At 51.2% G+C, this 14,377-nt stretch overlaps 2 protein-coding genes across 2 annotated transcripts; one reads left to right on the top strand and one right to left on the bottom strand.

Moving 5' to 3' along the window:
* The first annotated feature begins 2,922 nt into the window (after nucleotides 1-2,922).
* On the top strand, nucleotides 2,923-6,047 carry ENDOG (endonuclease G). The gene is made up of 3 exons (XM_007944251.2): nucleotides 2,923-3,423; nucleotides 4,529-4,638; nucleotides 5,765-6,047. Exons 1-3 carry the CDS (start codon nucleotides 2,923-2,925, stop codon nucleotides 6,045-6,047), a joined length of 894 nt encoding a protein of 297 aa, XP_007942442.1.
* Nucleotides 6,048-6,196: 149 nt separating this feature from the next.
* On the bottom strand, nucleotides 6,197-12,629 carry SPOUT1 (SPOUT domain containing methyltransferase 1). Its single transcript, XM_007944358.1, has 12 exons — nucleotides 12,594-12,629; nucleotides 11,528-11,573; nucleotides 11,175-11,300; nucleotides 9,505-9,664; nucleotides 9,171-9,260; nucleotides 9,013-9,062; nucleotides 8,660-8,790; nucleotides 7,650-7,722; nucleotides 7,433-7,531; nucleotides 6,821-6,923; nucleotides 6,517-6,664; nucleotides 6,197-6,265 (listed from the first exon to the last, which is right to left on the bottom strand). The coding sequence occupies exons 1-12, from the start codon at nucleotides 12,627-12,629 to the stop codon at nucleotides 6,197-6,199; spliced, it is 1,131 nt and encodes a 376-aa protein (XP_007942549.1).
* Nucleotides 12,630-14,377: the final 1,748 nt, after the last annotated feature.

Here is a 14,377-nt window from a genome sequence, read left to right as displayed (position 1 = left end):
AGTCTTGTGTTGGGGCCTTTGCTTGTCCCTTCATCCCCAAGCAGGCTGAAGGAGGTCCTGGCCCTTCTCTGGTCACCTGCTTGGGCTATACCCAGGTGTTGGGGCATGTACTCTAAGCAGGAGCAGCTGACTGCTCCCGGTGCTGGGCTGTGAGAGTGGTAAGACTTTTGGCAAGTCCCCACCCTTTTTTGTGAGGAAGCAGGTAGTGTGTGTGGGCCTGGAGCTGGGTAGCAGAGGTCTTCATCTTCTGTCCAGACTCGCCAGCTTGAGTAGGGCCCCAGGGGCTCTCTTGCCCCCAAAACCACCTGACTAGCAGCCAGGATTTCTTGCCGGCCAAGCCCACCTGTGGGCAAAAAACCGTTTCTCCCATGTGGCTCCTTTCCCAGGCTATACCTTGGACTCTGCTAGGCCTTGACACACTTGCCTTTTTGCTGCCTCTTCCCAGCACATGGTATTTGGAAGACTTACTATTTATTCAGATGCATAGTTATTTATCGCAGATTGGCAAGTGCTTGCTTTGCCAATAGTGGGTGGGACATGAAGGTAGAAAGTAGAGACGAGGTCCTTCTGTTTTTCCAAGGTTAGAGCCAGCATTTTCTTGTGCTTTTCAAACTTTCCTTGTTTTCTAGCAGGTCCTGGCTAGGAGGCCTTTGAGCTCTGTACTGGAGCTGAGTGGAAGGGAGATGAGAGCTGGTATCCTTGCCAGACTCCAGGGCGTCTAGGACGGGGCACACAGTTTCCCAGGACTTGGCAGTTTGTTTAGCCCCAACCCCCTCACAGCCTGAGGCTTGGGCCAAAGCCTGGGATCCAACAGACACTGCTCAGGAGTCTGATGCATTTCCTCTTGCCTGCCCCTGCCTGTCCACTTGGGGCCATACTAGTTGAATCATTGCAACTAATTTGCCTCCGTGGCAAATCTGGCTCTAGTGCCCTCTCCTTGAGCTTGGGGTGAAGGTCAAGATTAAGGGGACCATGACCTAGTTAGGCTGAGCTCCATAGTGGGATACTGCCTGAGAAAGGGACCTTCCCTTAGTGATCCCCTCTCCAGACTCTCAAGGGAGCTCCCCAGAGAGCCAGGGAGTGACCAAGGCTTCCTGCTTAAGGAGCTGCCCCCAGGATTTTGGATACTTTCACAGATTAAGCTGTATGAATTGAATAGGCCACACTCCAGAGGGTCAGAAGGTTAGTCTGCTTTTGGTTTTTCATCTGTTTTGTTCTTGAATCAATGCTGTTGATAAATTGTCTTCAATAAATCATGTCTTCTTTGCAGTGGGCATTGGTGCTATGATGGGCTGAAACCTCAGAGGTCTGTGGGAACAGGGAAGAAAGCTTGAGTGGGAATGGAGTCAAGTCTTCCTAGAGCAGTCTTAAGAGGCTCCCACCCCCAAATCTCCTGCCATTGAGTTGATTCTGACTCCTGGTGACCTTATAGGGGAGAGTAGAACTGCCCCATAGGGTTTCCAATGTTGTAAATCTTTATGGAGGCAGACTGCCTCATCTTTGTTGGGTTGGAATCGCTGACCTTTTTGGTTAGTAGTCAGATGCTTTAACCAATACCACCAGAGCTCCTTAAGGGTAAGGCCAGGAAGTCTTGTAAGAGCTTATACAGACCTCATTCAACCACGGCAAGTTTTATAGCTGGAGGGAGTGTGGGCTGGGGAAGGATGTGTAACATACATGGTTACATAGCAAGTTATTTTTTATATTTAAAAACTGAAAATTCAGAAACATAAATCACCTATGATCCTGCAGTCAGTGACAACATGTTAGTCATTTTAAGCAGATGTGATAATAAACATTTTCTTGATAGTTTTGTATATCAGAGCAAGCTGTATGATGAAAAAAAATTTTGACTTATATACTATCTAGTATGCTATCGACCTTACTGAATTCCTATTTCTAAATACACAATGAATTTTTTGTTTTTAACTTTTTATTGTGATTTGGATGAAAGTTTACACAAACTCATTTTCCATTCAGCAGTTTATGCACATTTTGTTTCCCAACATTGATTTCAATCCCCACAATGTAACAACTCTCTTCTCCCTTCCTTCCTGACGTTTTTCCCTGTGTTCTTTCCTCTGGGTTCGTACCTTCTGAGCTTTCTCCCTGCGCAAATGCTTCCCTTCTGTTCTTGCGCGGTTGATTGTTCTAAAGTGCACCTCACTGGTGTATTGTTCATCTCTCATGGCTGGCTGCAAGGTAAGCCACAGGGTGAATTTAATTCTAGGCCCAAAGGATGACTAAGGGCCATAGTCTCGAAGGTGTGAATATTTGTTTTTTGCGGCCTTGAATTTCTGATTAATTTCCTCAGCTCAGTCAGTCTTGAGTGCTGAAAGGTGGGAATAATTTTAAGGCTTTTCTTACATACTGTTAAACTGTTTTCTGTGATCGTACCACTTTCCATTTAAACTAGGGGTTAGCATCAGTTGCTCGCGTCTTTATTCTTAGCACTGGGTATTATTAAATAGGAAACCTTGAGGATTAAGTGACGTTTAGACCAGTCCTTTGACAGCGCCTGGCGCTCCTCCTGGGGCCGCCGTACCCGCACTGAGTTCCTTCGTCGAGATGCGAGAGAGGAGGCTGGGCGGACCCGAGCCTGCCGGCGGCCAATCGTGAGCTGACGTGGTGGTGACACGCCCCCTCATGCACGCGTCTTAAAAGGGCAAGGAAAGGGTGGCGTGAGACTGGCCGGCGAGGGTCTTGCTGACTTCTTTGTAAGTACTAAGCCTAATGAGCGTCGGAGTGGATTGTCCTAAGATATTCTTATCTTCCCACGCCCCCATTCACCCTTATTCTTACGGTGGACCCTGCGGGCCGGCACAGCCGCTTTAAGAACCTCGCGGGTCGGAGTCCCGAGGTCGCGGCGTTCGCTCCAGTCCTCAGGCTGTGTTCCATCACTTCTGGCCCAGGTCTTCCGCCATGTGGGTGCTAAGAACCAGTCTGACCCTGGCGCTGGGCGCAGGGGTGGGCGTGATCGCGGAGGGCTGGCGGCGGCGACGGCAGGCAGACGCGCAGGCAGGGCCAGGTCTGTTAGGTCGCCTGCCTGTGCTGCCTGTGGCGGCGGCGGCCGAGCTTCCCACTGTTCCTTCGGGACCGGTAGGTGGCGAGCTGGCCAAGTATGGGCTGCCTGGGCTGGCGCAGCTCAAGACCCGCGAGTCATATGTACTGTGCTACGACCCACGTACCCGCAGCGCGCTTTGGGTGGTCGAGCAGCTGCGGCCTGAGCGGCTCCGCGGCGAAGGCGACCGCAGCTCGTGCGACTTCCGCGAGGACGAGTCGGTGCATGCGTACCACCGTGCCACCAATGCCGACTACCGCGGCAGCGGCTTCGACCGCGGCCACCTCGCAGCCGCAGCCAACCACCGCTGGAGTCAGAAGGCAATGGACGATACCTTCTATCTGAGCAACGTCGCTCCCCAGGTAGCGCCTGCGCACTGGCTACGGGACAAGGGCCCATCCACCTCGCCTCTAAGTCTTGGTTTTGTTCTTTCGCAGAATGGGTGGTTGCTGAGTGCGCTCTCTAGGTCAGGCGTCTTGCTAATCACTCCGCGCGCCGTAGAGGGAAGTTAGTTCGGAATGCTGGGAAGGCTTTGCATGTCCGGGCTCCCTTCTCCAGCTGTGCAGTCGCACCTGGCCTGGAACTCACCGTTGGCCCTAGGAACCTCCCGGAGCATCAGTTTCCTCTTCCATAAAATGAGGAAATTTCTATTCACCTCCGTCTTGCGGTAGTGCTGACGAACTAAAGACAATGCGTGAAAGTAATGAGTACTTCCCAGCTCAGTCAAGCATTCAGTGAATGTTAATTACTACTACAATTGAGGACACTGAGGCTCAAACGAGGTACAGTGACTAGCTCTATGTCACATATGCTTTGAGAAGAGAACCCAGGCAGTCAGTGTACAGAAGCCTGAGTTTTCAGCCATTGTCCTACTACCGTGCCTCCTGCACACGATCAAGCTGTTAGTATCAGTCACTGCATCTTTAACAAGCTGCCCTGCCACTGGCCCCGTGCCCAGCAAGACCAGGCACCCAGTGGAAGGAGACTTCTGGGGGTTCTGGATGAAGCTGGAGGGGACAAACCAATGATTATACTTGTTATGCTTTCCTAGCACAGCCCCTACCCACTGGACTGACTAGTGGTACTGAGGCCTGGAGAGCTAAGGTGATGGAGTCAGTGGCAGACTCTATAAAGCTCTCAGCCAGGGCTCTGAACACGGTTCAGACTGGGAAAGGAAAGGAGAAATAAATGGGAGAATTGGCGTTCCCATGAACCCCTCTAGGGGCCAGGCCTCAATTTCTCCTTCTGAAAGGGAGTGAAAATCTGCCGTTTTCCTTCTTTCAGCTCTGAGATCTGAGGTGCCAGTCCTCCCATCCTAGATGGAAGGTGGGGAGGATAGCACCCTGTCAGTCCTATCAGGGTCTGTCCTCATGGCCACGTGAGACAAAGGGCTAAGAGCAGCTCTTTGCTAAGACAGTGGGAGGGGGTTTCCACCTGAGTCCCACTGAACTCCACCTCTCCTCCCAGGTGCCCCACCTCAATCAAAATGCCTGGAACAACCTGGAGAAGTACAGCCGCAGCTTGACCCGCACCTACCAAAATGTCTATGTCTGCACGGGACCACTCTTCCTGCCCAGGTGAGGCTGGAACTGGGGGTCCAGGCACAGCAAGGCCTTGCTAACCTGCAAGCTGTCCCCGCAGTGCCCCACCACTCAAACCCGTTTAGCTTGCCAGACTCTGGGTTAACACTCTCAGGTCACACTACTCATCTGGTTTCTTGACAAGTCTGCATCCCTGCCTTGGGGCTCCCCATCTCACTTCCACAACTAGAGACCTTTTCCATACTCACCTACACCTCCCTTTTCTGTCCAAAGGCACCTTGCTCTTCTTTCAGTATCTCATGCCACACTCACCCTAACCCTTTTCTGCTCAGATAGAAACCTTGCAGGCCCCTGAACACAGCAGCCTCTCTTGCTTCAGCCTCTCTTCTGCTTGGAGCACCCTCACCTAGTTGGAACTCAGATCTGCCTAACCAAGAGCCTTCACTCTAGTCCCTATGCAGCCCTGCCTTCTAGATGGGACTCAGTTCTTTGTATACTCAGCAGTTTTCTTGGCTCCTTAAGGACAGGGATGATTGTGGCAATAGGTTGTCTGCTGCTATCAGACAGACAATACTGCTGTTTACTTCAGAGTTATTGAGGGAACTGAGTGGGATGGTGGATGCTACCTGCTTAATCCAGGGCCTGGACTAGTCAGGACTCAGCACCAGGAGGCATAAATAAGTATTAATTAGCAAGTGCCTCCTATGGCTTACTGGACTGGCGTAGACTCCGCTGAGAAGCCCGACATCACTGATCCAGTGTTCTGGGTGCCTACTAAATGCCAGGTCCCATGCTGTGTACTGGGAGTTCAGCCATTACTGTCCTTGCCTACTTGGTGTTCCCCCTCCATAAGGAGAGGCAGTTATCAAATGTCATATTGGGATGAATGTGAATGTTCAGAAGGCTTCATTCTTTAGCAGTATTTATTGTCTCCTAGTCTGCCTGACCCAGGACTGGGCATGAAGAAACAGAGAGTAAGAGTTAGTCTACCCTAAAGAGGGTTCCCAGCCTTGAGGGGAAGCCAGGTAGGGCACAGAAGCCTCACTGACATAAGGTGGAGGTTGGGTCAGAGAAGGCTTCCTGGAGGCAGTGGCCCTGGGTCTGACCAGGCTTCAGCCCCGCTGGGAGTCCTGAGAGGAAGTGTGCTTGGATCTGCCTGCAGAACAGAAGCTGATGGGAAGTCCTACGTGACGTACCAGGTGATTGGCAAGAACCACGTGGCCGTGCCCACACACTTCTTCAAGGTGCTGATCCTGGAGGCAACAGGTGGGCAAATTGAGCTCCGTTCCTATGTGATGCCCAATGCACCTGTTGATGAGGCAGTCCCGCTGGAGCGCTTCCTGGTGCCCATCGAGAGCATCGAGCGGGCCTCAGGGCTGCTCTTTGTGCCAAACATCTTGGCACGGGCAGGCAGCCTTAAGGCCATCACTGCTGGCCGCAAGTGAGGGCGCCTGCCGAGTAAGATTGTGGGTTTATGAGGCTGGGCTGCATTAAAGGTGGTTATTTTTGGAGACAAGTCTTGCTGTATCTGTCCCAGGTGACCCACACAAAGCCCTGGCTTCACAGCAGCTTCTTAGATGTCTTGACAGTACCTTCAGCTGGGCCGGCCACCTGCTTGAGTGAGGCTGGGCTGCAGGGCAGCCAGGGAGATGAGGATGGCTTCCTGGAACAGAGAATGGCAATGGGCTGAGGCCTGGAAGGCTGAGCCAGGTCCTCCAGCCCCTGGCCTATCTTCAGTGCCTGCCTACATTCCTGCCCAGGATGCTATCAGGATGCTACAGGAGATAACTGCAATCCCAGTTCCCTTTGGACAGATCTCAAGGTGCATCACTAGCTGGGGTGCTGGCCCCACTGCAGGTGGCTAAACCTTGCATATAGCCTGGGACTGGAGGTGGGAAAGGCAGGTGGGCTCACCTCGGTGCGGATGGTGCGGCTGCCCTGGTTGGGGCAGGTGTTGACGTACAGGTCGAAGAGGACACTGGGTTCAGTGACCTCCAGGTTGGGGTCAGCATCCACTCCAGCTTCTAGCCCCTCTAGGCCCCCGAACACCACCAGCGCGTGCCTGGCACACAGAGAGGGGAGGGGGTTAGGTCATTGTTCCTTAAGTCTCCACCAAACACAGCCCCCAGAGCTCTCAGCCCTCATCAGCACACAGCAGGGCCCCAGTCTGTACAGGTTCCCAGTGTAGTCCTACACCTTCCCCTCAGGCTGTGCCCACCTGAAGCTGGGAAGCTGGGCGGAGGCCACATCGGAGCCTCGCTCTGACGTCCCAATGGTCAGGTCATAACCGTCCTTGAAGGGCGCCTCGGCAAACACAGCACCTGGTGGTGAAGCCAACTCAGCAGGTGCCCTGCTCCCCATCATCCACAGCCTCTCACCTCTGAGTATATACTGAGTGGGGGAGGATGGAAGAGGGACTCTAGTCAGGGAGTCACCCCAAGGCTCTCCACTGTTCCTGGCAAGCCAGGGCTTCCGCTGCCTAGGGACTGGGCAGGCAGAGATCAAGCCTGTACTAGGCTGGAACAAAGCAGGGGTGAGGGTGGGAAGGAGCCTGCAGTGGATCTGGCCCTCTTGTCCCCATTCTCAGCCTCACAAAAGACATTACTAATCAGTCACGCAACTCTCCTCAGAGACCCTTAACAGCACTCCAGGCAGTGCACTGGAGTGCCATCCCTGACCCCACAGACTAGGAGATCAGGCGAGATGGAAAGGCACCTAAGAACTAGCTGGTAGAACTCAGAACCCCAGTCTGACTTTAGGGTCCAGCAAGGCTCTCTGGTGCCTCCCAGAAGGATGAATGGATAGTTACTGGAAAAAACTTGGTCCTTACTGAGGCAGGAGGCCAGCCGGACGGTGTAGCCCCAGTAGAGACCAGCTTTGGTACGAGGGTCCTGTGATGATACAACTTTTCCACGGTACGTCTTGCTTTCTGGAAGGGAAACCAACCATCTGTGGAGGACTGGGTGAGGGTGCAGCAAGGTAGAAGGAGGTGGCTCTGAGCTCCTGGGCTGGCCAGACCACCTTGGGCTGGGGAAGCCTCCAGATACCTGGGAGCTGCTTCTGGTTCAGTCGCACAGTCACTCGGAGTCCAGGCTCCAGGTTCTTGTCAATCTTCACCTCCTGGGAAAGAAGCCAGAAGAAATGGGTGGTGTTCCCCCCAGGACTAGCAGAGGTCACTGCTCTCTGATGCCAGGGGCTCTGTGGGGGCTGGCGAGAGACTGTCCCGTTTTGCTGGCACCTGGATCAGGCCTGCCCGCAGGAGACTATCAACCACAAACACTGGTCAAGAATGAGCACCTTCTGCACAGGGCCTGGCATGGTTGGAAAGAATTATTTCATGAATAGATGAAATCTTGGCTTCTACATGTTGGTGGCTCTGCCACTTACTAACTTTAGAAATCTGAGATCATTTGATCTCCCCAAGCCTCAGTTTCCTCATCTGTCAAACAAAAACCTTCTGTAAATAAAAAGTTATTGTTACACTGCACAACTCCTGGCATGGAGTAAGTGCTTACCACGAGGAGCTATTATGAATAATAATAGTAACTAATGCTTGTGTTTTGTGCTGTTTTTTAATTTGTCCCTTTCTTCCACTTTTGAGTTTCTCACGCTCTTCCCTGCTGTGTGGTTTACTTTTAGCTGGTTATTCCTGGCCTGTTTATTTGGCGAGGAGGGGATTCCACACATTTAAGCATTTCTGCCTCTGACCAAAGAGACTTGAAAGTTTCGGTGGAAAATACTTCCAATCCCTGGCTTGGTTCTTTATAACCCTGGAGCAGCCCCAGAGTGATCTGGAAAAAGATGATTATTTTTTTTATAGCATGAATGAAGACTTTTTTGTTGTTTTGCTTTTTAAAACAGCAGTACATTCGTTCTCAGCTTCATCTTACTGAACCCCGCTTGGCACTTCTCTGGCCCACATCTGCATTAATGGGAGCTCTGCAAACAGAGATGCCTGGGTCCAGGGCTCCCCACTGCCACGCCCTGCCACCTCTCCATAGGCAGGTGTGTCCGGGGGTCAGCTCCAGCAGTGGTAGGTACACCACCTCATTCCCACCTTCTTCATGCCACAGTTGACAAAGGAGCCGTGGCCTGGCCGGGTGGGCCGATCCAGCACAATGCCCTCTCGGAACTCGGATTCCTCATCCTGCCGCATGTGGTGAGGGCTGTCCAAGGGGTTAAGCAGTCCTGTGGGTGGGGAGGGCCCGGAAAGAGTCTGGAAGATGTTAAAGAACACTGGGGACCCTGGTTCAAGTTCCAACGCTGCCAAAAACATGCTGTTTGCCACGGAGCACAGCCTCCCCCTCCCGGGCCTATTTTCCCAACTGTGTGATGGGTGGGTAGGACAGGATGACTTTTCAGTGTTGGGGGATGATCCATGGAAAATGGAGTATGGTTACTCAGCCTTACCTGCAAACTGTAGATCCTGGTGCTTGGGGAAGAATGCCTTTCTCAGGTACCTAGTAAAGAATGCCAGTCTGAGGAGGTTGCTGGTGGAGGCCATCTTGACCTGCACCTTGGCCACTCCTCACTCACACTCAGGGAAGTCCACCCTCTGTCACCCTTACTGTGGACACTCCAGGTACTGCAGGATTCGGGCCAGCTGTACACATGCCTGCCCCTTCTTGCCGACTCCCATGAATTCCCCCTCCACAGTCCTAGAGAGAAAGATAGGGCTCGAGGTCCTACTATGTTTCCAGCCTCCTTTAGCGCTCCTCCCACCCAGTCTGATCCTCTGCAGCCAGTGCCCTGCCTCACAATCCTACCCTCCAGTGATCACAGCGTGGACATTTCAGATAGTTAGGGTGGGAGGTGGGGGGTAGGAGGGAAGGAGAAGCCACAGCCAATCCCAGCAGTGCCTGGGCCCTTCTGAGTCCTGATGCCCTATGGATGGCCCCTTACTTGGCGTCTTGGCCCTCTTCGTCAAACACCACAATCTCATCCACACAGAAGATGACACAGGCTCTAGCAATCTGGCCGGCCAGGTAGGTGCGAAGCTCAGGCGACTGGGCGTTGTCCAGGATGGAGCCTGGCAGGGCCACGCTCAGGGTGTAAGGCCGCCCTGGGCAGTGAATGGGTGCTCATAGTCAGGCCAGGGCCCCACTCTCTCCTCCCTCCCTCTAGCACCAGGGCACATAGAGCCTTTTCCAACAGAGATGGGGGTGGTAGGGGTGGGTGGTTGAGAATTTTGAGATCACCAGCATAGATCCAAGTTCCCTTTCTGGGCCTCAGTCTCCCCAAAATGAAAATGGCTCAGTATTCTCCAAGGCTCCTATATACATAGCAGACCACTGGGCAAGGCCAAGGCGTTGTTGTAAGTATTAGCCTATGTTCATATCCTTGCTCTGCCCCTTCCTGCCTCAGTTCCCCAGCTGTAAAATGGGGATAATGAGAGCTAATATCTTTTCTTAGTAAGTATAAAGGACTAATCAAAGGAGCTCTTTGGTGGAACAATTAAGCACTCAGCTATTAAATGAAAGGTTGACGGTTTGAACCCACCCAGTGGATCTACAGAGGAAGGACTTGGTGATTTGTTTCTGTAAAAGATTAACCAAAAAAACCCCAAACCTACTGCCATCGAGTCAATTCTGCCACCAGAGCTCCTTCCACTCAAGATTACAACTTAGAAGCAGTTTTACTCTGTCCTATGGGGTCGCTGAAAATCGACTCAACACCACTAACAATAACCACCACCATCAAATAAGCCTTTTATGTATAAAGCTGACCCACTAACACCGAGGTGGCTCAAGCTCACACAAAAGGTGGGGCAGCTGAGACAGCTTCTGGCTTCAGCGGGAGCACACCATCTCCCTCCCAAGGTTGTCCGAAAGGAGCCATATGTCTGACACAGATGGTGTACCCAGTGGCTCCCTACACTGTTATCATCATCACTGGTAACTACCAGGATCTACAAAGGTCAGATGGGGTTTCCTGACTTTCCAGAGTTATGGGTCTGGCAGAGGAGAAAAGACACAATTGGTTTGGGTAGATTCAGATGTACTAAGTGGAAGAACACCCAGGACACAGCGTGGGATCAGAGAAACTGAGCTCCAGAAGAGGATGGGTAAAATGATCCCACTGTCATCAAATTATACTTATAAATCCTTCTGCATGTGTACAAATGGGCACAATGTCTGGACAAATTTTACCACAATGTTCAGGGGCAGTTTTTCTTCTTTATCGTTTCCAGTATCGTTTTGGGGGTTTTGTTTTGAGCGTGTATTGCTTATGATAAGAAAACGAGGCATTTTTATTATGAAAATCAAAATTATTAAATTAAAAAATGAAAAGCACCCACAAAGTGCTCAGTAAAACGGTAAAAATTATGATTACAAAGTTCTGAAGTTATGAAGGTATAAGACTCATGGTTACCCTCCAGAAGTTAGAAATCTGCTTAAATAGGAAGTTAGGACTCAATTTGCTGTGTGTCCTGGGGCAAGTCCTTCCCCATCTCTGGGCCTCAGTTTCTCCATCAGTATAAGATGTTTGGACACAGTGGTCTAAGGGCCCTTCCAAACACGACAATCTGCCTTGCCCACGGGACCCACACTGCAGGCTGGAGCCCAGCTCACCTTGGTCCTCGCTCTGCAGTGCTGCCTCCTCCTCCTCCTGGCGCTTTGCCTGTTCCTCCTGTGCCCGCTGCCGCTCAAGTTTTTTCATCAGCTTGAGGGCCTTCCACTTCTTTTTCTCCTCTTTTTCTGCAGAAGAGAACATGCTGACTGGGAGGGGTCGAGGGGGCAGTCCCCTCTGTGGAGGGTCAGCCCTGGCTCTGAAGTGCTGCTGGGTGAACAGCCAGGTGGGGGCGAGGGGAGGACACTTGGATTTTTGCTCATTATTTCGGTTGCTGTGGGACCAAGAAGGAACAAAGCTGGCGGCTTTCCCCAAGGGAAGGAGGAACACAGACCCCACCCACCCCTACACTTACTCTGCTTTTTCCATTTCCGCCACTCAATCCTTTGGCCGTGTTCACCCTGGAGTAAGAGTGGGAAGGGCATTAGGAGTGTGAGGAGGAAAAGTCCTACCGGGGAGGGAGGTCACACCTGCAACTCCGCTGCCCTCTGTCTAAACGGAGGTAATGAAGCAGTCAGGGAGCCCGCACACACTGCTGGCTCTGAGACAGCATCAGGCAGGCACCTGCTGTACCTCCTGTTAGGAAAATGAGGAAGACAGAAGTTAAAGCAAAGTAAGTGAAGAGAAAATAGCCACGACCTCCACAGATCAGAGCAGGCTTTATTGAAGAAAAGCCTGTGAGGGTGGACTCTAGAAGCAACCGTAGACAATGCCAGTTGCGAATTAGGGCTGCGCTTTAGGGAAGTGTTTGTTGCCCCCTTTATAGAGGTCTCTGGTGAAGGGCACAGGGTTTTGCAAAAGTTGCAGTTTCCAGGAAGTGGGGTTGTTTTCTGACAAGGCTGGGGAGAGTGGAGTCTTCAGGCTGATAATTTATCTTTGAGGTTTCACCAGGTGGGGGTGTGGGGTCTGCAAGCCGGAATGCATCTTTGAGGTTTCAGGGTGTCTTAGCCAAGTTTACAGTAGCCAGTTTGGTCTTTCACTTTAAACGCCTGGAACCAGAACTGGCACATAATAACACACTCCATAAGCTGTTGAATGAGTTCCCAGTAGAGAAAAAAGGAAACAGGCTCAGAGGACGGAACCGGCCACAGTCGTCCTGGGAGTCAGGAGAGCAAAGAGCGATAAACTACGAAAGGGCTTGTAACTGTGAGAAGGGTTCCACCTCCTGAATTCGGGCGCCGTCCAGGGGACCACCTGGTGTTGTGCCGGTGGTCCCAGCTCCAATGCGGCTCCCCATCTCTGGTTCTCATCCTGGTTGGGCCACGAGCATCCATGAGCATGAGGCACCTTCGGGGCTTAGGGCCTCGGATAGGCAGAGGAGCAGGGAGCGGGTGGTCTGGCCCCGCTACAGAGCTCTCACGCCCTCTATCTATTCCCGGGCGAGTGCAGGGGCGGTAGGGAGCCCACCTCTAGCAACGTACCGGGCCACAGGGTCGTTTTCCCACGCGTTCCGCCATGTTCCTCCGCGCAACACAGACCACGCCCCTGCCACCAGGCGCACCTCTTCCGGCCACACCCCCACATAATTGTCCAATCAGAACGCCACTGGCGCGCGGGGGCGTGACCTTGGCGCCTGGGGCGGGGCGGCTGGAAGTGCACCTAGGCTGAGACTTACTCCGTGGGTAGGGAGTACTGGTGGCCCAAATGGGCAGCGTGTCGTCTCGGGCGCTGACCTGGTACCTCAGACGACTCGAGCCACCCTCTGGCTCCGGACGAGCGTGACACTCAGATCACACCAGAGCTGGAATGTGATTCAGAGCTAGAAAGACCTTAGGGATAATTTCAACCAATTCGTTTATAGATTTGTTGGCAGTTCGAACTCATCCTGTGGCATCGCAGAAGAAAGGCCTGGAGATCTGCTTTCATATAGATTTTAGCCAAGAAAACCCTACGGAACTCAGTTCAACTCTGTTACACATGGGGTCACCATAAGTTGGAATTGACTGCAGCTGATGGGTTCAAACTGCAGACCTTTTGGTTAGCAGCCAAATGCTTTAACCACTATGCCACCAGAGCTCCTTGACTCCATGGCAATGGCTTTTTATTTTATTTTTTTACTCCTTGTGCTATTAGCCAGGGACACAATGGTAAACCAGGGCATATACTAATCTAACTTAGAACCTAGTAAAGGAGAGCGCATAATCAAATAACCATCCACATGTAAATCCACCTTAAACTTTTCAAGTTAAAATAAATTTCATATCAATCAAAATTTCAATAAGAAAGTATGTCTAATATGCTAAATTCTCATAAACATTTCAATCATCCCAAATAACATAATACATGCTGATCATAATGGTAACAAGCCTTACTTCTAATGCAACAAATATTAATACTGCAGATGTTTTGTTTATTTCACCCCCTCCCACACACACACACACACACACTTTTTCTTTTTCCTTCTGTACCTGCATGGAAGGGAAAGGTCAATTACATGCCTAAGGAAAGATCTACCATCTCTGGATGGTTTACTCAGTTTAAGATTTGGAGCCTCTAATTTGAATTACAGGCAGAGATTGTGGTCTGGTTCATGAAACATGGGCACTTTAGTACTATCCAAGAGATCCATGGATTTACCCTACGGAGGATGCTTTCTTACCATCAGGGTATGCATAATGTGGGAAAGGGACCCCAAGTGTGAGCCTTTAAGACAGTATTTTGGTTTACAGTCTTGACTTTGGAATAGTAGTAGGACTAGGAGTGGCATGGAAGGGAATGAAATGTCCCCATCCACTCTCCCAAGTACACATGTGATATGCACAAAACCCATGTGCTTGCTATGCAAATACAACTTCAAGACAAGTCCCCTGGCACCACGTTCCAAACAAATTCAGGAGCTACCATTGCTTCCCATTGGGAGTTCTGTCCCTAGGATCAAATTCCGCTTTCACAGATTTTGAAATTCTCACGGAATCCAGACTTTCTGGAGCCATTGAGGCTGGATGAGCCCATGAAACTACTGCCCCGGGATAATCTTTAAACCTTATACCAAAAATATCCCCTGAAGTCTTCTTTAAAGCAAACGAAAACCCATTGCTGTCAAGTCAAATTCTGACTCAGTAACCCTATAGAAGAGGGTACAACTGCCCATATGGTTTTTTTTTGTTTTTTTTTTATTAGGATTTGGGTGAAGATTTACAGAGTAAATTCACTTTTCATACAGCAGTTCACATATACTTTGTCTCATGTCATTGACCAAAATTTA

This window comes from Orycteropus afer, unplaced genomic scaffold, assembly GCF_000298275.1.
Source record: "Orycteropus afer afer isolate SDZICR_OR568_19922 unplaced genomic scaffold, OryAfe1.0 scaffold00123, whole genome shotgun sequence".
In the NCBI taxonomy this organism is placed as follows: Eukaryota; Metazoa; Chordata; class Mammalia; order Tubulidentata; family Orycteropodidae; genus Orycteropus; species Orycteropus afer.
The sequence above is the reverse complement of the archived record's forward strand: the minus strand, read 5'-3'. Positions and strand labels throughout refer to the sequence as shown.